The 22,162-nt window shown below is 42.7% G+C and overlaps 4 protein-coding genes across 4 annotated transcripts; 1 reads left to right on the forward strand and 3 right to left on the reverse strand.

Moving 5' to 3' along the window:
- Nucleotides 1-31: 31 nt before the first annotated feature.
- LOC115769427 (endochitinase A) lies at nt 32-8,436 on the reverse strand. The gene is made up of 7 exons (XM_030714234.1): nt 8,401-8,436; nt 4,064-4,999; nt 2,947-3,715; nt 1,393-2,883; nt 1,002-1,330; nt 695-941; nt 32-625 (listed from the first exon to the last, which is right to left on the reverse strand). Exons 1-6 carry the CDS (start codon nt 8,434-8,436, stop codon nt 696-698), a joined length of 3,807 nt encoding a protein of 1,268 aa, XP_030570094.1. The 3' UTR covers nt 32-625; nt 695.
- A 3,642-nt stretch (nt 8,437-12,078) lies between these two features.
- On the reverse strand, nt 12,079-16,479 carry LOC115769428. Its single transcript, XM_030714235.1, has 3 exons — nt 16,444-16,479; nt 16,072-16,239; nt 12,079-13,206 (listed from the first exon to the last, which is right to left on the reverse strand). The coding sequence occupies exons 1-3, from the start codon at nt 16,477-16,479 to the stop codon at nt 12,079-12,081; spliced, it is 1,332 nt and encodes a 443-aa protein (XP_030570095.1).
- A 2,925-nt stretch (nt 16,480-19,404) lies between these two features.
- LOC115769340 (adult-specific cuticular protein ACP-20) lies at nt 19,405-20,001 on the reverse strand. The gene has a single exon (XM_030714101.1). The coding sequence runs from the start codon at nt 19,999-20,001 to the stop codon at nt 19,405-19,407; it is 597 nt and encodes a 198-aa protein (XP_030569961.1).
- A 1,368-nt stretch (nt 20,002-21,369) lies between these two features.
- On the forward strand, nt 21,370-21,958 carry LOC115769341 (histidine-rich glycoprotein). The gene has a single exon (XM_030714102.1). The coding sequence runs from the start codon at nt 21,383-21,385 to the stop codon at nt 21,944-21,946; it is 564 nt and encodes a 187-aa protein (XP_030569962.1). The 5' UTR covers nt 21,370-21,382; the 3' UTR covers nt 21,947-21,958.
- The last annotated feature ends 204 nt before the right edge of the window (nt 21,959-22,162 follow it).

Raw genomic sequence — 22,162 nt, forward strand, 5'->3', positions numbered from 1 at the left:
TGAGAAATTGAAAAATTTGTAAAAATTCAACATTTTTAAACACAAATCAAATTTAAACACTATGAAAATTGTAATGTAATGTAATTTTGATTTCGTAACGCCCAACTAATATCGGGATTCCACTCATTCCTTATATATCAAAAATTTCCACGGAGGTCCCGTTCCGATCCCGTCTCCAATCGGAATGTAAATGTTTGAGGAGTATTATAAAGCCAAGAATTTCTTGTTAAAAATGATCTCAATGTCGAGCGCTCTCGACTGTAGCGTTCTTAAATGTCGTTTATTCAATTAACAATTTACAATTTACACAATATATACACGTATAGACATAAGTATGTATATACACATCTGTGAAAACGCGCAGTTTAATGAGAAAGAGAGCAGTTCAAGCAGTCCAATGGGAAACGCTTATCACATGAGCAAAAAAGAGATAGAAATAATGAGTAACGATAACTGGTGCAAGATGGCGGCTCTCTTGTTGCTTGTCGTTGCTGTTGTTGTTGTTGTTGTTGTTGTTGTTGTGGGATTTACATAAATATGTTTAATGTTTAATGAGAAGAAAATTGAATCGTAGGCTATTTACAGTTGCTGGCAAACAAAACAAGTCACAGATCCGTTAGGGTCGCTGTAGATATATGCAAAAGATTGTGAGTTTAGTGAAGCAAAGAAACTTATCGATAGTTATCGAACTTACCTCACGACTTGGCTGCTGTCTGACGCTTGGCCACAATTTTACCCTGGTCGCGACTGTTAATGACCTCGGCATGGAAACCCGTCTCCCAATCGGCATAGTATTTGACGGTGCGCACATTGCCATCGGGCTCAACCAATGAGTACTCGCCCTTGACCACATCGCCGTCGCGTTCCTCGCGCTGATGCTTGTTATCGCCCGTATGAGGATCGTTTACCGCATATTCAAAAGCGTAGCGCGGATGCGCATCCTGTCAATCAAACAATTTACATGAAAATAGGTGAAACAATGCCATTTAACTGGGACCTACAAAATGCTCGAGATGCTTCTCCGGCAAAACCTTTAGCAGCGCATGCTGTGCCACAGGTGCGGACTTTAAATAGGCAGAGGGCGATAGCGGAGCATGAGCGCTCAGTGCTGAAACGCTGGGCGCATAGCGATTGAAGCCAGCTCCAAAGGGACCAATGCCAGATCCATGGCTGTAGTCAGCGAGTGGAGCCCCCAGATGTGCCAAACCACCAGTGGCATGGGCTAAAGCCCCGTGATAAGTTAGTGCAGGTGAGACGGCGCCATGACCAAGTGAAATGGCGCCATAATATGAGGCGTCATGTGCGCCAGCCGAACCCAAGGCTAATTTACCTGTAAAGTGGATACGGAATATTATGAAAGTGAAAAAAAAGGCAGGCATCTGGATAACTTACCCGCATTAATTCCATAGGCCGTACTGCTGGCATAGCCGTGACCAGTTGCTGGTGCCGTAGTCAACTTGGTGAGCAATGCACCACCTGCAGGCTTGGACAAGTATTGAGTCGAGAGAGTGCCGTGTCCAGTGGAGCCATAGCCCAGGCCCAGGCCCAGGCCCACGTCCAATCCCAACTTGGATGCGGAATAACCGTGACTATAGCTACCAATTGCTGGAGCAGCGGCAACAGTGGCTATCCCTGGCTTGGACACATATTGATGGGAGACAGCGCCATGACTTGAGGATCCATAACTGCTGGCCACTTTGGTGATGCCGTGTCCAGTGCCTGCATATCCCAAGCCGATTGCTGGCGCTGCGGCAATGTGGCTAACGGCCGGAGCTGAGTAAGTGGCCACCTTGGCAATAGCTGGACCAGATGCGATGCTGCCAATCGCTGGCTTGGACACATATTGATGGGACACAGCACCATGGCCTGATCCACCATAGCTAGTGGCCACTTTTGTAACGACAGGCTGGGCTGCATAGCTGGCAATGGCCGGAGCAGCGACAACAGCAGGCGCAGCCGGCAAATAGGTCTTGGAGAGCGTGGCTCCATAGCTGGCTAAAGAAGGAGTACCATAGCTTGCAATCTTGGTGACAGCAGGAGCTGCTCCATATGTAGCCACAGCGGGCTTGGAGACATACTGGTGGGAGACTGCGCCATGTCCAGAGCTGCCATAACTTGTAGCTACTTTGGTGATGGTAGGAGCAGCTGAGTAGGAGGATATGGCGGGTGCTGCATAGCCGGCAATTTTTGAGAGTGCTGGACCAGTGGAATACGTAGCCAAGGCTGGTGCCGCATAACTGGCCACCTTGGCAATGGCAGGAGCCGCAGCTATTGTGGCCACAGCGGGCTTGGAGACATACTGATGGGAAACAGCGCCATGTCCAGAACCGCCGTAGCTGGTGGACACCTTAGTGATGGCAGGAGCAGCTGAGTAGGTAGTTATTGCGGGAGCACCATAGGTGGCCACCTTGGAAATTGCTGGAGCTGCGGAGATTGTAGCCAATGCGGGCTTGGAGACATACTGATGGGAGATGGCGCCATGTTCAGAGCTGCCATAGCTTGTGGCAGGCGCAGCGGAATAGGTGGCCACAGTTGGGGATGCATAGGTGGCCACTTTGGCAATCGCTGGAGCTGGAGCAGGATATGCGGCAACGATGGGCTTGGATATGTATTGATGGGAGACGTCAGCAGCTTGGCTATAGGTCGCCACTTTGGCAACTGCCGGAGATGTAGAGTATGTGCTGATGGCAGGAACAGCATAGCTGGCAACCTTGGCAACAGCCGGAGCAGCTGCATAGGCAGCCACTGCGGGCTTGGAGACATATTGATGCGAGACGGCACCGTGTCCGGAACTACCATAATTTGTGGCCAATTTGGTGATGGTCGGAGCAGCGGAGTATGTGGATATGGCTGGAGTGGCGTAGGTAGCGACCTTGGCAATACCTGGGCCCGTCGAGTACGCAGGTGCAGCATAGCTTGCAACCTTGCCAATAGCAGATGCAGAGCCATAAACTGTAGCTGGCTTGGAAACGTACTGATGCGAGACGGCGCCGCTGGAGTGCACGGAACCGATGGCAGGGGCACCATAGCTGGCTATCTTCGTGAGGGCTGGCCCAGTGGAGTAGCTAGCTACAGCGGGAGCAGCATAGCTTGCAATCTTAGTAATAGCAGGAGCTGCTGCATACGTAGCTACAGCGGGCTTCGACACATACTGATGGGAGACTGCGCCATGGCCTGAGCTGCCATAACTGGTAGCTATTTTGGAAATAGTCGGAGCAGCTGAGTAGGTGGATATGGTCGGTGCTGCATAGCTGGCAATCTTTGAGAGTGCTGGGCCCGTCGAATACGTAGCCACTGCTGGTGCCGCATAACTGGCCACCTTGGCAATCGCTGGAGCAGCAGAAATTGTGGCCACAGCGGGCTTGGATACATACTGATGGGAGACAACGCCATGTCCAGAGCTGCCGTAGCTTGAGGAAACTTGAGTGATGGCTGGTGCAGCAGAGTAGGAGGCTATGGCGGGTGCTGCATAGCTAGCCACCTTGGCAATCGCCGGAGCAGCGGAGATTGTAGCCAAAGCGGGCTTGGAGACATACTGGTGAGAGATGGCGCCATGTCCAGAGCTGGAATAGCTTGCGGCGGGCGCAGCGGAATAGGTGGCCACAGCTGGTGCTGCATAAGTGGCCACCTTAGCAATTGCTGGAGCTGCTGCGGGATAAGCAGCTACAATGGGCTTGGAAATATATTGATGCGAAACGTCTGCAGCCTGGCTGTAAGTTGCAACCTTGGCAAGTGAAGGGGCTGAGGAATACGTAGAGATTGACGGCGCCGCATAGCTGGCTACCTTGGTGAGGGCAGGAGCCGAGGAATAAGTGCTAATAGCAGGAGCAGCATAGCTGGAAATCTTGGTTACAGCTGGAGCAGCTGCATAGGTAGCCACGGCTGGTTTGGAAACATATTGATGGGATATAGCGCCTGAGCCACTAGCGCCATAGCTGGAGCTTAATTTGGTGATAGCAGGAGCAGCTGAATAGCTGGATATGGCGGGAGCACTATAGGTGGCCACCTTGGCAGGTGAGGAAATATATTGAGTTGCAATAGCGGGCGCTGCCGGCAAATAGGTCTTGGAAAGCGCTGGCGCATAACTGGCTGCGTAGCCCGTGCCGTGTGAGGACAGCAGCGATGATGTAGTAGCTAGCTTCAGCGCAGGAGCAGGCGCTGCATAGCTGGCCACCTTAGCAATAGAAGGTGCGCTATAGGATACTGAGGGCGAATAGGTGGCTATCTTAGCTAGACCTGGTGCCGCCTGAGCGTAGCTGTAACCCGGTGAGCTGTAGGTTTCAACTTTGGAGAAGCCTGGCGTGGCCTTCGAGTACGTATAGCCCGGTGAGGTGTAGGTCTCCACTTTGGTGGTCACTTGTGGCGCGTAGTAGCCCGAACTGGAAGCGGAGGGCGCCGTATAAGTGGCCAACTTGGAAATGCCTGGAGTTGAATGACTGTAGGTGTAGCCGGGCGACGAATATGTAGACACCTTGGTCAAGGCCGGCGACGGCGGTAAATAGCCACTGTCCAGCTTGGGAGCAGTCAGCAATGTCTTGGTTAAGGCTGGCGAAACCAAATTCTTAAGCTCAATGCCCGATGGCACCACAGTTGCATATTTAGCAGCTGGGGACTTATCGGCATAAGTGATGCCAGCTCCACCATATGACGCCGAGGGTGTAAATAGCGACTTCTGTATAGGCGCCACGTACTTGTCTATCTGGGTTACACCACCGTGCGAATAACCCGAAAGCCCCGCGGTGGATTCGTACGAAGCAGCCGCGCTGCCAACGGATGAATGCAGCAGTTTGCCATTCTCCGAGTAGCTGGAAATGGCCGGCGACTGGCTATACTTTGTTACGCCAGGTGTTATGGAGAACTTGACTTCGGCCGGTGGCGCATACGAGTAGCCAGCGGCGCCGTTAGCATGCACGCACGGCACAATCGGTGGTGCAATGGTCGGTGAGGGCTCAGCCAGTGCCGAGCTGAGCAGTAGGCTCAGCAGCGCAATAAGTCGGAGCTGTTGGCGTTGGAAACAAAACAAGGTGAGTTAACAGATAGATATAGCTGCTAAAAACGGAATACAACATATTCTATTTACATTTATATTAACATTTATCATTCAAAGCAAAAAATGCATTTGAAACCAAAAGTTCTATTATGCATGCCCAGATAAACACTTTTATGGTCAATCAAAATTCTAAATTTCTTGAAACATTTATCTCAGCTTAACCAAACATTTTGATTATTTTATTTGTCTTAAAACAATATTCGCCCACCAGAATAAAACTGATGGGCTAAAACAATTGAAATTAGAATTATTTAGAAAAGGAGAAAGGATCTTGATGTGGGAAATAATATTAAAAAAAGGGAAACAACCCATAATAGACTTCCAGGTTGCTTAAGTCCAATTTATAAATTTGAAATATAAACACCTGCCTAAAATCTGTTATATATATAGCAATAATATATACTCAAAGCTGATACCGTTCTATTTAAAAGTTGATCTTTAGATTCAATTAAACTCAAGAAACAAATCTCCAGAGTCCGAGCACGCAAATGTTTTAAACTATCTTTGAAGAAAGCCAGTCGACTTACTGTAATTATTAATTTGTATTATTTTTCTGACAATTCCAATTCTTATTTTTTAAATTAATTTCCCTGTTCCACTAATTTCAATATTGATCTCGAGAGAAATTCATACTTCTGTTTAAATAAATGTATTCTATAGTTTTTTCTAGCCACATTTGCAAATATTTCTTTGTAAAATGATATAAAATTTTATTTTTAGTCCTTAAATTCTGACTGCGTGCCATATCCTAGCTTGGCACACTTGATTAGGACACAGTTTACAATTAAAATATCCATATATATCCTTTTTAGACTTGAGGCATAATTATGTTCTTGGATTTTGAGCTGTTATTTAAATATTTGTCTATAATTTTTTCTGGGAACCCACCTTCATAATTTCACTTATGTTGCACAATTAGTTGGGGTAGTAATAAACGTTCTGATATAGTTGGGCGCACTATATAAACTTTATTTTATTATGAATTATAATTGCTTGAAAAAGAATGCACACGTTTGTAATCCTTGTTATAATCCACCGTATCACGATGAATGTCCTTTGAGATATATGTGCGTATACTTAATATCGTTTCTTAACGTATTCGAACTTTCGGCACACGGCACACGCAACGCTCGCTCGATGTAGAGCAACGCGGCTGACTGTTGGCCAGCCCGGCCCTATAATCGCTTATATACGTTCGGTCAGTTTTGGCTCACACGCATGCGCAGCAGCCACGCACCAGTTTAGCGACAGAAAAATCAAACACACATACACACACACAAGCAAAAAAAAGCGAATTGGAAAAACGAGCAGAAAATCGGCAGCAAAAAATATTGAAGTTAGGAAAAGCGAAGTCAAGCCAAGTCAGAGCTCAAAATCTGCGACTGTAACGGCCTGACTGCCTGAAGAAAAATTGATGACTGCTCGACTGCGCAGTTGGCAGCTGGCAGTTCTCTTTTGTTATGGGCTCTCTCGCGGCAACCTGCATCGTCTATTTGGAGGCCCCACCTTCGCGCTGATCTGGCTCTGGCATTTTATTAGATCATAGCAAACGCCTCGGCTCGAAATCGGCTCAAAAATTGCGCGTGGTGCGTTTTTGCCCAGTTCTCTTGGTGGTGGCTGTTGCTGTTGCTGCTGCTGCTGCTGCGCCTGCTGCATTGTTGGCCAAGTATTTTTATTTTTATTTTTTGCATATGCTTTTAAAGCGACTTAATTTGATTTAGATTTTAATCGCGACCATTGCGTGTAGCTGTGGCAAAAAAATGCAAGCCAACTTTAAAATTCATACGCAATTTGCTCGCCAACCAAAAAATAAAAAATTACAAACTTGTGGTATTAATGTCGCTATCAATAAATTTTGTCTCTGTCTGTGCGTGCCTGGGGCCTTGATTGTGCATTAGTTAGATAAAAGGCGCCATATTTATGCATGTGTATATGTATGTGTATATAGTGCATAATAGAATAACCCGCGATATGACCAAGTGTTGACTTGTCGGCAATTAAGGTCACTTTTCTGACTTTTGTGTCGCCGCGTTTTAAAACGCGCACAATTCGCACGCGGGTGTGTTCGATAACTGTCGGGGGTATACATTGTCTTGCAAATGACCAAACAAATAGCGTTATGGCCAGTTAACAGGCTGTATGAATGGTTTTTATATACGCTTGCTTGAATTTAAGTCATCAAATATGCCTATCACACAATGGAGTGCATTCTGTCTTCTTTCAATGCAGCCCAATTGGTTAAAAGCATTTCTTCCAGAAATTTATATATTTAATTATATTTTTCTTGGAAATAAAGTTTAGCCTTTGGGTAAGAATAATGATTAAAGATTAGAAAGCATAGAAATATTTCTGGGTACAAATGCAAAGTACATTTTAAATAAAGGATCCCTTGGTATTATTATTATGATCAAGTTATAGTTTAAATCATATTCAACTCCTCTATGGGAATGAATATTTCATCAATTTTTTTTGAATATTATTTAATGCTACTAAAGTTCGCATAAAATAAGATAAATATTATTTCAAAGCAAATGTCCAATTCAGGATATGAAAACTGTCAATTGTGAGCCCACTGGCTGGCGTAGTCGCATTTTGATGCCAAAAATTCAAATACGAATCAAATATTGTTTTTAATTAGCTGTCGTGAAGTCGCCACAACACATTTCAACTTCATGTTGCCACAGTTGGCAGATTTTGTCCCTGACTTGCGGCTGACACCACATGCCGTGCAAATCAATTAAAAGCGATCCAATATGAATCGATATAAAATCAAAGCGATCTAGGCAGACAGACTGACCATAAACAGACCACGGCCGCTTACCTGGAAAATTGATTGAGCAGCACACGCGTTGACATTTCAATTAGAAGTCTATACTGGCCCCGACTAGACCAGACCACATCTGAGCCGGGCCACAACGGGCCGGACCACACTAGGCCAGACCAGAAGGAATGCCGATTCCAGTTGTCTTGCAGCGATAAACCTTATGGACCAATTAAGTATTTCGTGTCATGATGTGATTTTTTATCGCCCCAAATGGAGAATAATACGCATACGCAGTGTACATCGAGTGAAAGGCTGTCGTTGGTATTGGGATTTTTGGGCCTGTTAATTGAACATGAAACATGTTTCAGCTCTGGCTGCTTGCTCGACTCTTAGTCTATCTGTCTGACTGTTTGGCGTTTTCTTTTTATTTTACCTTTATATATATATATATTTTCTTTTTTTTTTTTGATTTTCGGGTTTTCGCAATTTGATTGAATTTTAATTTTTGCATTTGCAAACCAATACGAAAACTCCAAAACTACAAACTGCAAACTCCAACTGCTAGTCAGCTGCAATTTTAACCTACTTCGGCTGGACTGGTCGAGTTTAGTTCGTCGCGCATTTGTCACACACACGCACTGAGCTCAGGCCGCGGGGCGTTACGTAATTGCCAACGGGCAGGCACTTGGCTAACACGGACGGCGACTACAGCTGGCCATGGCTAACACATACGACCATTGCCTACTTAACATCATGACGAAATCCGCCTGACAACCGCAGCCTGCTAATACTCTTGCCTCCGCCGCTGCCGCTGCTGCTGCTGCTGCTGTTGTTGCTCCTACAGCTCCTCCTACGTCTCGGCGGCTGTTCCACCCGCCGCACAGCATCAATTTTTAATTGAAAAATCTAGATTTCACTTAAAATTTTCACGTCGATTATTTTACATACCCATATGAGCCCAGCTTTGTAGCGACCTGTGCGCATGTGCGCATGCATGCGTGTGTGTGTATGTGTTTGTGTGTATCTTTGTGTGTGCACGCGTCTATCTAGATTGTTTGTCGCTCATTGAAAATCGAAATGCATGTTGTACATGCCGCGTGCGTAAACATTTCAAAATTTGCCAACACATATTCATAAAGTTACAGATTTAATACCGCCTGCCTATTTGCGCAATTGACGATCTCGAATCTCTGAAAACCCAAATCTTGAATCTAATTCTACACGCATCGAAAAACTGAACCAGTTTTAAAAGTGCAAAATCGCTATAAAAAATGCTGAAAGGCCGAACGGGTTGGGTGTCAAACTCTCTATGTATGTGTGTTAGTGTGGGGCGTACAACACTGCGTATGCGTGTTATTTTGCCGTCAACTGATATTGCGAGTCGCGCTAATAGCCGCAGGATTGACTACAATTATGGCCTAAGGCAGCTTATGCTCTGTGTTTATCCACCTTGGCTTAGGCAAACGCCTTACCAACACGTTTTTCATGCTGTGAAATGTTTGCCTTTAAATTATATGAAACAACTAAAATTGTTTGGCTGTTGTCGTGTTTTAGAAAAAATTGATCGTTATCTAATTGCATAATTTTTGTACCATAAAATCAAGTATAGGGATTTACAGAAATCGTTATTTCTTGTTTATAACTTTATCATAAACATTTTACCCTCTTTTGAAGGTTCAGGCAGTTCTTTAAGTCCATACATAAGTCGAAAAGCATCTGACACTGAACCAATTTTGTTCGAAGCAAATCTTGTCAGTCAAGAATTTGTACAAATATATAATGGCCAGCAAAAGTATTTTGATACATTTTTCAATCAATCGCTTAATTGGAAGAAAAAAAGTGGCCTTTGCTGATGCTTTAAATAAAATAGGGTAATATTGGGTAAAAGATGATATTTTTGTTTGTGAAATTCCAAAAAATACTTTCACTTCTTCTGTTGCGATCAGTTTTTAAAGTTAACCAGATTAAGTTGGTTTTGTGTAACATCTGGTAATATCTATTTATACATCCGTGTTGAAGTTAAGTCTTAAAATTTTGTATATATACCAGCGTCTACTTGAAATTATGAGCTGCAGCTTTTTAGCAAGTGCCAGCAAATGTTGGATAAGTGATGTTCCCATAAGAAGCAAAACAAGATAAAGCCCACTCGCGCTCACTCAGATATATGTATTTCGACTACAACGTATTTAATTGTTTTAAACTGAAATGTTGCTGCAAGATAGGCCAGAATATGTAAATATATTGCATGAAAACACAATATGAACAAATTGTGGGCAGGCAGGAAATTGCTAACAAGCAAAGTAACAATCAAAAATGATTTCTGATTTGTGTTTGTCTATCTGTCCGTCTGTCTGTCTGTCAGTCTGTCGCCTTGCCCAACCTCCAAAAGTCAACTGGGTAGCTGGAATTGTGAGCTTGCGATTATGCCATAGACATAGCATATTTACGATTTACGATATGCGATTTACGTAGACAACCATAAATTAACACCCGGCCATTTGGCAGGCGGGTGCATTAATTATTCTAAGCCGCCAAAATCCAAGCGATTTGGCAAGAAACGATGCCAGGCAAACGGGCAATGAATTCAATGGAATTTTTAAAATTGTCTCACATTTGTTTTACCAGCTAATTGCTCGACTGCAAGACTGAGTTGACATTCTCTCTGAATCTTGCCAGCAATCTCCAAATCCTTAATAGGCGTGCGTGTCGGCTGCAAAGATTTTCTAGCTGGCAAACCGGATCTCAAGTCTCGAGAGTCGACTGAGTCATAGCTCAACCGTGCTCAGTCGTTCAATGTCGCCTCGTCGCAGGCGGCGCCTAATCTAGAAAATTGTAAATTATTTAATTGGGAGCGTTGGGGCAACGCCTCTGCCTAAAATACACAGTACTGAGAATTTGTTGAATTCAATTGACTTTTAGACATTTCTCACGCGTCCAAGTGCGCGTTAAGTGTTTCTTTTTTTTTTACACTTTGCACACATTTGCACATCAATTGTGGATCAACATTTGTATTGATCTATGCGAATTGAGTAACTGGTTGACTCCAAAATCGGCTTAGAATGCTGTTCTCATCTTGGCCGGCTGATGTGGGAGCCATTTGCATATTAACATATCTACATATACATGCATACATATATTCAATCAATTTTTTTTTTTGAAATGTATAACGTGGATGGTATTTGACACGCCACATCGACGCTTTACATACTGGTACCTAGTATATAGTGCATTTATAGATCTGATACTGTATCTCAGACAAATTGAACGCACTTTAGCCCAGTCGAGAGTAAAAACCAAGTCAATGCCAAAGTTGCTTAAATTGACAAAAAGTACTTTTAATTAGAATACTTGGTACGTACCAAGTACGACCATGCATTCGCCTCAGTTGCATATATAGCTGTCTATTGAAACTCGTTATCCGAGATTAAGTTAATTGGATTAGCCAGCGGTTAGCTGGCAGTTAGAAGCCATCGCAGGTGGGCAGGGTGCATTTGCAGCAGCAGCAGCAACAGCAGCATTTCGCATTCAAATGCTGCCTAATTTGTGTTAATTATGACAAATGTTTATGACACTGCACCAAAACTGTGGCAATCATGTGCATATATAAATGTACATATATATGTATATGTATAAATGAACCTGCGAATGCGAGGTTCGATTCAGCACTCGTGTGTGGTTGACCAAATGCAAGGCTACAGCCAACAACTGGGCCAGTTGTAGTCCTAGCACATTTGTTGGTTGTGTTTGTTGTGGCAATTGAACTACATTTTTGCCGGCCTCGGGCCTGAAAAATAAAGGCAATTCGGCCTGTCCTCAAAAATTCAAAAAATAAAGTAACTATAAAGCCCGAAAGAGTAGAATAAAGAATAGTCTACGTCAAATAATGGCCAATATCTGAATATCGCAGACAATCTCACGACTATCTCGAAATATCGAAGCGATTATTTGAAAGAAACGTCTTCTTTGCCCATTTCTATTATTCAAAAAACCTTTTAAGATTAATGCAGTTGTTAAATTAAAATAATGCACAAGACAAAATCAAGTAAAATTGTAAATACGTAAATATCAAGAGTATTCTACGTGCTGTGCCTCGAAAATAGGGTGAGCAGGATCCATAAATTGTTTTTATGTAAAGAAATTCATTTATTTAAAACACAATAACTAAACAATAGCAATAAATTAGGCATAAATAATATAAAATTAACAAATATAAAGGAAACAGTTCACAAAAATCACCTCACCAATATAACATCGAAAAAATCCGCTACACTCCCTGCAGATTTCTATAGCTGGCCGCTGCAAACTGATGGCCCCTGGCATACATGGGCACCATGTGCTGTTTATCCCGCCGCACCATGGACTGCACTAGACTAGCGGAGGCGGCGCCCTGCTCATCGTCTGAGATCTCTTCGAACTCATCGTCGTCCAGCACTTGGGGGAAGAGTACGGGGCCAGCACCCTCGGGTCGTGGTGCTCGTTGATGGGGCGCCAGTGAATTGGCGTGCAGCTTCTTCGGCTTACGCTGGAAGTAGCTGGCGTAATCGGGACGGGCAAAGTTTTTGGATACAGTTTTGTACTTGTAGTGCTTGAGGCCCGGCGTGGTGTGCACAACCTTCTTCTGGTGTATGTGATTGGAGATGGGCTCTGGACTTTTGCTGGGTCGCGGCTTGGAGGACGCATAGTTCGTGTGTAATGACTGCAGAGGCGCGGCTGGCTTATGCAGATAGTTCTGAGGCAGCTCTTTTGGCTGGTAATGCTCATAGTAGGGATGTTGATACGGCTGAATTGTGCTATAGTGTGGACGATACTCCTTGGGCTCGTTGACAATCAGCGCTTTCCAGTCGCTCTCCTGTACGGGATAGGTGGGCTGCAGCTTTTGTGAATAGTCCTCCAGCTTATGGGCAGCCGCAATCTCCTTGTAATAGTTATCCCTCGCCTGCTGCAGACGATTTCTGATGTCTGGCTCCAGTTCCATGGGCACTTGCTTTATTCGTGCATGCGGCTTGAACTCGATCAGGCTAGGTATCTTGGGGTGGGAATGCGTCAGGTCCTCAATGGGCTTCTTAAGCGGCTTTATATCGGAGCTCAGCACAATGTGCTCCTGATCTTTGCTATAATGATTAATTTTCGACTGTGAGGTATCATCGTTGACACTACTTTCACCCTCGGGCGTCTCTGTGATCGGATGCGAATTTGCGCCAACGGTCTTTACGATGGCGTTGAAACCCTTTTTGGCATCCGCTGTATAGTGCACTGTGCGTATGGAGCCATCGGGTTCGAGTATACTATAATGACCCTTGACACCGTCGCCATCCCTTGACTCCCATTGCGACTTAACATCACCAGTGTGAAGATCCTTGACTCCATAGCTAAACGCATATTCTGGATGTTCCTGGGTGAGCATTGTTTATAAAATGAAAAATAAATCTTGCAAATTTATTTAATTCTTATAAATAAGTAAGGTAATTAATAATATAAATATAATAATATTTTTCATATTATTGCATTGATTGTTGACAGTAGAACTTTGTCAAATGCTTATCTATTACAAGTTATGTTCTTCTGATTATTCTAATGTATTTTTTGCGAAAATCTCATTCTTTCTCTAATCCGTTTAACACTTATTTTTTTCAGGGATGTGTTTAAAAATGAAGTGTAATAGTGTAATAGTGATACGCATAATAAATGGATGTGTATGATGAACAACGTTACCCCTCCCACAAATAGATGCCAATGAAATAACCGTTCCGGTGTATATTTATATTTGGGTAAGTGCATATTTACTTATATATATATATATATATATATATATATGTTAAAGCCAATTCAGGCCTAGGCAAGGGCAATCTCCCTACTTAATTAAGATTTCTAGGAGAGTTTTAAAAATATATGATTTTCATTTTGGGAAATGTTTATGATAAGTAGAACACCTGTTCCAGTTAGCATATCTTGGAATGCACCTTTCGGGGAATATCAAAAACTGTTTATTTTTATGTATTATATATATGTATAACAATTTTTCTAATATGCCTTAAAATGCGTTGACCACACCTATCGAAAACTACAAAAATAATAGACACGCACTGGTGCTCTAATACTCCAAAAGCTGCCACAAAAAACCTCTAGAATTTATATGTGTTCACGACAAAAAAAAAATAAAATGAAATAAAATAAACGCCGTTTTGGCTTTAAATTGTGTCAAGGTAAAAACGCGCGCTGTGCACAGTTTGAAAGCCACTGGAGGCTGGGTTGGGTTTGGGCTAGTCCACGTCTATGTATTGATCTTTTGATCTACAGCCGCCATCAAGTCAAATCGCATTTAATCATTAATTAAATATTTGACAAAAAGTGCTGTTTTGGCTTTTAGAAAGCGAATAAAACAGCCACTTAATGCATTTTCTTATAAAATGCGCCATTTTGATTTAGAACTTTCCAAAGTGTCCATAATAGCCATTAGCTTTACATAAATACGGTTAATACAAATGTGGAGAACTGTCATTTATCTCTGTCTGTGTAATATTTGTCGGTTGTATTTATTGGATTTTTTTATCTTAACACCTCTGTTGAAGCGGAGCAGGGGGCAAATCGCAAGAGTATTTCACATGCCTTGGCGCTGGCTTCAATTAAGCGCAGACGTCCATAAATGGCCACAGTCGTGTCCAGGCTGCAGTCCACTCTAGAGTCTACAGATTCGAGTATCGCAGCAGTTTCAGCAGTTGTTGTTGGCTGGCTATCAATTTGCTTTTGCTAGCTGTCGCTGTCCGCCGAAAACAAATGATTACATTGCGAGTGCGTAACCTGAGCAGCCAAGGCTTGCGAGAAAAATATTGTTTTTAATCAAAGCTACTTTTTTGGGTGCTTGGCCATGCCTGGTTGCATAAGTGGCAGGCGGAGCCAGCCAGCTAGCTGTTGTTGTTGACCACTGGCCACCCAGGAGTCAGTCGCTGGCAGTCGCTTAGTTATGAGCTGTGGCCGCAGTTGGTGGTCGACAGATCGCCTTATTGCTGAGTTGGTGGGTGCGTGTGAACTTTGGCTCATAAATTGTGCACGCAAAGAGAATTTATGATGGCCGCAAAACGCAAATGCGCTGCAATTGCATGTAAATTTCGTATACGCTGTGTTGGCCGTGCGCGTCAAAGTGACAACGGGACAGATCAGACAGATCGTGGGAGAGAGCATACAGTCAAATGAAATATTCTGATAACTGACAAGCAGACAAACAGACTGAGTGACTGACTGGCTGACTGTCAGACAGGCTCTGGCTCGAGCCGCGCACAATCCAAGGCGTTGCAACAGGCGGACAGCTGAGACAAACAGACGGGGGGAGCGACAACTTGTTGCAGCAGCACATGAAAAACATTTTAAAATGTTAAACGCGCCTTGTCAATAGCTTTACAGTTACATTGAAAACAATTGTCTCCTTTCGCGGCCTTCCCATATGCGTGTAGGTGCAGCAAGCAGCGTGAGTTTGCCTTATATGGCGCCAGCACTCGAATGCTGCTGATCTCTGTTGGCTGATGCCTGATCGTTGATCGTGTGCTGCACGCAAAACGCATTTTCGGCTACCTGCAGCCTCTCCTCCCGTCAATGGACACAGCAAAAAAAGAAAAAGAAATAATGGAACAGACCAGGACAGCGCCAACCAGGCCAGGCTGGGCCCCACCAGATCAGCTCATGCCACTTCCAAGTTGATTTATGTGGGCGACGATACGTTACACACAAAAATGTCTTGTGGGTGGGGACGATCATAAAACGCATGAACGAACAACATTCACTTTGAATTGCTGGCAATGGCGAAAAAATGCGTTTGCTGCACTAAAAATATATTTTGTCGCTAGTTGAAAGACTTCAAAATTTGCAAATATGTGAAGGGTATCCAAAGCTTGCAAAGTGATAAAACAAAGCGAAATATCAACAAAAATTCTTGATGAAAATGGGAAAACTATTTTAAATACTCACAATTAATTTACTCTCAAAGCACAACCAATTTTAGATTTATGCGTGATTAGTTTTTAATGAGATTCATAAAAATATAATAAAAAATATGTGACGCTTTCGAACTTTCGCAATATACTCTTCACATGGGATTAAATCTCTGTAGTATCTAAATTATTTGAGGCTGATTTGGGTTAATAATCCAATTGCAGCCCACTGTGCGTGACTTGGCAGTTGGCTTGAGAATTTCGGCAGCCATATAAAGATACCATTAGCTGCTTATGCACAATGTAGCGTGGTGTGTGGGGTTTGAGATACTTACAAATTGTGGAGCATATTCCATCATTTCGTCATCATCCGCTACGACGACAGGTGCGGCAGTGATTCGTTTACAGGCCGCTGGGCGAGTCCATAGGCTGACCGCAAGGAGCGCTGCGAATAGCAGGAGACGGCAGCTGGTACAGCGGGTCGGAGGCGGCTGTCTCGTTATCTAAGGCATTTAACAGAAATATGAATGTGCGGTTTTTATCAGTGGAGCGCTTAATAAATGCAACGATAAAACAAGTTGACCAACAGCCAACAGTTAATAAATTGGCTACAAAATTATTACGCGAGCATGGGCCAATTAATTGGCCAAACAGGCAAACAGCCAAACGACGCGTGTTCAGATGCATTGGGACATTTCTCAAGTAACGGCCAGTACGGGCCTGCCACGGCACAGTCCGGGCATGTCATACAGCGTTGTGACAGTTGTCAAATGGTAATGGTAATACGCATACGCCTCGCTGTCCCCAAAATTAGGCTCCGCCAGACGCACATTTGTATGTACGATGTGACAGCAATCGCTTGAGTTTGGAGATTGATGGTTTTGCTTAAGACCAGTAGCTTGGATATCGAAACAGGTCTGGCAGGATGGCAGCCGACGCCACGTACAATTCAATTCAATTCAATTTTCAATTGCCTGTTGCCAATTGCCGTTTACAACTTGTAACTGATTTTTTTTGCTTCTATTTTTTTTCTGTGTTACCAGTCAAAGAAAAATTGCAAAATTTTTGGACAATTTCTTTGGCTTCAGCCACGATCGGCATGTGTCGTTTTCGCCCAGACATAGTTTGGTTTTGTTGCTTCACGATGAAACCTGGCTAATTAGTACAGTTGTGGTCGCACCAAAGACAGACACTTAGTTAGAGAATATATGGATAATAACGCAAGCTAATCGCCAGCGTTTAAGATACATTTGTTAAGACATGTCTGGCATTCGAAAAGAATGCGACTACATGTTGTGAACAAATTTGGCTTTGATTTTTGGTCAATCGACAAGCCAGCCATAGTTAAATTAAAAATCCACATACAAAACTTTTTAATCCAGGATATGTTTCAATCGGGAATAGCTTGCAAATTTAGAGTGAATTAAATCGTATAACTGCAAAGTATGTCAAAAATTTAGCTTGGTTTTCCAAAACGTAATTTCTATGAATTAAAATTAATATGGATAATGAAAACATTAGAAAACTATCCACGGGATTAGCTCTGATATGCCAACAGAGAGACCTTAACAAGCTGTAAAAGATTTTGTCAGCTGGAATTTAGATTCTTGATAACATAAAAGAAAAGTGATCTTTAACTGTAAGGGAAGTGTATTAAGAATTGCCGTAAAAAAATTAAAACAAATTATTATTGGTCTACTGCTCAGTTCTAGTATAACAAACAATAGTTAACTCGAGAAAACTGTATGAAGTAAAAAACTTTCTCTTCAACGGAAATTGAAAATTGCAGTTTAAGAAATATATAAAGTCGCTTTTCAATTTGTATTGCTTCATTTTTCTTTAAATATTTCACATTCGTATTCGTTGTTGATATGCTCGCATATTTGCAGTAAGAATCAATGTTTATTTGCAAAAATTAAATTTTAATGTATGCTGCAACTGCAATAGTTGCTAAAAATGTGGACATTTGCATGCGCTTTGCTTTGTTTACTGCACTACTTTCACTTTTGGGGGTGAAAGTTTTTGCTCAGCACTTTCGCTCTTTATCGCAGCCAAAATTTGTTTGTGTCAGTGCGATGGCAAACAAAACGCATTTGCCAAAAAACTATTTGCACTTACATAAAAACGCATGGCTTCTATCAATATATAATTTTCTATGAATATTTTACTTAAAAATTACACAAAATATTGTTCACGTCACACTAGCGATTAAAATCGCACGAAAAACGCGTCGAAGTCGCTCGCTGCTCGCTGCTCGTCGCCTCACTGGTTCAATGTCAAGGACAAAAACGTAATTAAAGCGTTTGCGCGACATTGCCAACGTATTTATAGGCAGTCGCAAACGAAGACGACCGGCACAGCATCAGGCAGTGCGCATGGCCAAAGCGCCAAACCGTTTTCCCGGCGACAAGATTTTCCGGCCCAACTGGTTCCACAATTGTTGTCGCTGTCAGCTGAAGAGATCTTGCCAGGCGGCTGCGATGCGCCAATGTGGGCTGCACTGCAGAGCAGAGCAGAGCAGAGCACACAGTATTGCTTTAACGAACGCTTCCTCAGCTCCTCAGTCTAATTGACAATTATATGAAAAACTCAGTCGCTATCTGTGGCCATGGCTATGGAAAACTCGTTTTACGCTTCGCTATCACCAGGCAGCGGCGTCAAACACCAATTTGGCTGTCTCCACTTTTGGTTTCAGCTGCGCCGAGTAAAAGTCGTCGGCTGCAGCTGTTGACTGGCGTTATAAAATTTATATCAGGCAGGATTACGTTTGGATTTAACATAAATTAATAGCGATTGGTTTGCGAATTTGCCAGCAAAGTATCTTTAACGCTAGCCATGGGAAACTAACCACATTCAGTAAAGCTGTTGAAGAACCTGCTGTCAGTACAGCTTGGCATTACGCTTAGTTGGACGCATAACCAATGACAGAAATCCTCTTAAATAGACTTTAAGTACCCTGAAATATTTATAAAAAAAAATACAGTTTAACTATAATTAAATGACTAGTTTTAAGCTGCAAACAGAAAAACAAAGAGATTGCGTTGAGGCAGTTCCCTGCCTTAAAGTATTCCTTCTGCTTCTTGTTTTGTTTCAAGCTTTGTTTTGTCATTTCAAAATTGTTATAAAACCAATTCAAATTCTTATTAGACAATTGCGCGTTGTTCTGAAAATATTGCAGCCCATGAATATTTTCATATACAATATGCGCGCTACATTTTGATATCTTCCCAAGATCTATTAAATATGTTTAGCTAAATGAAATGATTGGGGCCTAGGATATTAATGCTTTTGGTCGGTTCGGCCAAAAACCATCTCACAAATTTTAAAGCTGTGTTTTTTTTTTTTGTAATTATCATCTAACCATTAAAGGTCTCAATTATCTAGTTCTATATAATAATGTGGGCATTTAGCGCTTTCTTAAAAAATACTTTAAAAATGTTGAAAATTTAAAGAAATAACTGCTAACAAAGATAAACAAAAATGTTTCTCAGATACTTTGTGTGTTTATATTTTAATACAAAATATTATTATGAATACTGTATATAGCTTATTTGGTCTTCTGTAAGGTATGCATCGGTATTAGTTTATAATTACGTTCAGATCGGTCTGTGTTCATATATTCCACTCATAAATTCTTCCTATCGGCATTTGCTGTGGTCATCAGGTTCTTAATGGAGCTGCTTTACACTCACATAGCTGCTGGCATGTCCATGTCCATGTCCGTGTCCGTATCCATGATCGTAGCCACCATAGTGTGCGACATCGTGTCCGTAGCCGGCACCATAAACATCACCATGTCCGTAGCTCTTGTAAACCTGTGGATGATGGGCATGTCCCAGTTTCTTGACCACCGCATTGAAGCCATTGTGATCATCGGCGGTGTATTCCACGACTCGTGTCGTACCATCTGATTCCTTCAAAGAATAGCTACCGTGCACCTTATCGCCATCGCGTGACTCCCACTGGCTCTTCTGATCGCCCGTGTGCGCATCCTTGACACCATAATCGAAGTGATACTTGGGATAATGATATGGCTCATGTTTATCGTAGCCATGTCCATAGCTTGCATAGCCTAAGCCCAAACCCAAGCCATCATATCCATAGCCGGCATAGCCGTGATCAATGTGTCCGTGTCCGTAGCTCTTGTGCACTGGCTCCTCGTGCTTGGTCAGCACGCTGTAGCTGGTCGCATGTCCATGTCCATGCGGCGCCGCCAGACTCAAGCCCAGAAGTCCGAACACCAAAACCCCACAGAACGGCTGCATTATGGTTGAATATCGTTTGGCGATGTAATGACGTCTGTTGGTTCTTGGAGGTGCCACTGACCGTTTTTATAGCACTGCTTCGGCCCATCGGGTGGTCTCTCTCTCTCTGAGCCAGAGCCATTCACCTGCCTTCGATTAGCTAATTAGTTGTTTATAATTGTAGCTTACCTTTGCGCGTTGAGCTGCATAGAAAATGTAATAAATTATTTGTAGACCAAACACTATAATTTCATTGTTGAAAAATCAAATTGGAGGGCGCTTGTCTGTGGGTTGAACTTTTGTTAGTAGTATTATGAAAAAAGAATGCAATTATATCGAAATAGACTTAAGCTGAAGATTCTAAAAGGTTCTATTGCATGTTTCTATATTCTTATTGGTAAGATAAAATGATTATTGTTTCGGGCTAACAAAATCCTTACAAAATTATTTCATATATATAAAAAAGATTGAAGCCAGTAAATATATACCATAATATTGTTCTTTAACCATCTTTTTACTAAATAGTTGAAGTCAGTAATATTCAAAATATTGCATAGTCTTAATTATCTAAAGAGCGTTAAAAACTGACAAACTAAAAAATGTGAATGTTGTTGGGTTAATTAGAATGGGACTTTTTATTCTGTCCTTCAGCCAGCTAACGAGCCTATTCTTAATTCATTTAATCTGAAGCACTCCCTTTTTATCAACCAATAAAATTATGAATCAGCGCCCATAACAATTAATCATATTTTACGCTCAAAACAAAGCGTTTATGGAAAACATTAACAGGTCTTTAGTTTAGTACTAATTCGGAAGCGTTAAGCTCAGAGACACCCCTCCCTAAGCATTATTAAGCCCCCCCTCCCCCCTTCCCTATTGCAATGCGTCTCAAGGTCGTTTGAAGCTTGGGCTTTGGCTAGCGGGGCGCAAAAACACTTGTAGCTTGGCTTGAAAATGCAGCGAGCCGCGGCATTTGTAGTTTTTGGTCAATTTGAAAGCGGGCCACACTTGTTGATTGATTTCTAAAAGCGGCTACAACAACAACAACAGCAACAATAACGAATGTTGAAGCGTTGCCGTGTTTTTGGTCTGTTGACGCCCCTTTTATTAGTTGTTGCTGTAGCTTTGGGCCGCTTTTAATTGGGCAATGGGCATCAGGCAACATATTTATGAATACACTGTGTGGAAATGGAAAATTTGCACAAATATTTGAAGTGTTTTTCGTATTTTGATATTTTACTTATGCCAGCCTATTTAACCTCCAATAACCCAATTAATGAACATGTTATTTCGACGAGAATGTTCGGCTATAAAAAGGTCTGCGAGTGTTCGTTTGGCATCACAGTTCCAATTGTGTTTTAACTCAAGCAACAAGCCAACTCAGGTCCACATTTGATTAGAAATGGCTCAGAAATTGACTTTGGTCTGCTGCACATTGCTAAGCATTGCGGCTGCCAGCTACATACCTCATGGTGGCTACGAGCATGGTCACGGCGTGGGTTACAGCATACAGACGCATCATGAAGCGCCCAAGAAGTGGCATAGCCATGAACAGGAGCACCACTGGGCACCACAGCAGCAGCACTACTATGTAGCTGCGGAACCACAGTCGGTGCACTGGGCTCCACAGCATCATCATGTGGCAGAGGAGCCGCATCATCATCCCAAATACCAGTTCGACTATGGCGTCAAGGATACCAAAACGGGCGACATTAAGCAGCAGTGGGAGACGCGTGATGGCGACAAGGTCAAGGGTGGCTACACCATGAAGGAGGCCGATGGACGCACTCGCATTGTGGAGTACACTGCCGATGACCACAACGGCTTCCAGGCGGTTGTCAAGCACATTGGACACGCCCACCAAGCGGAGCACAAGTCCTACGATCACAGCTACTACGGACATGGTCATGGGCATGCCACCAGCTATGTGGACGTGAAACAGGATACAGACAGCAAATGGTGGTAGACAATAGACGAATGATAATTATTGATGAATGGTTCGAAAACGCTCCTAAAAAAAACTTACAAATAGCAAATACGCCAATAAATCAAAGAAAACGCATAAGTTGAGATTAATCTAATTAAATGCGTTTTGATTCTAGTAAAAATATAATCTACACAATCAACAATTCTCACATCATATAAATAAATTAATTAAATTTCTTAAATTCGTCTTTTGGGC

This window comes from Drosophila novamexicana, unplaced genomic scaffold, assembly GCF_003285875.2.
Source record: "Drosophila novamexicana strain 15010-1031.04,08,12 unplaced genomic scaffold, DnovRS2.1 tig00004554-arrow-pilon, whole genome shotgun sequence".
NCBI lineage: Eukaryota > Metazoa > Arthropoda > Insecta > Diptera > Drosophilidae > Drosophila > Drosophila novamexicana.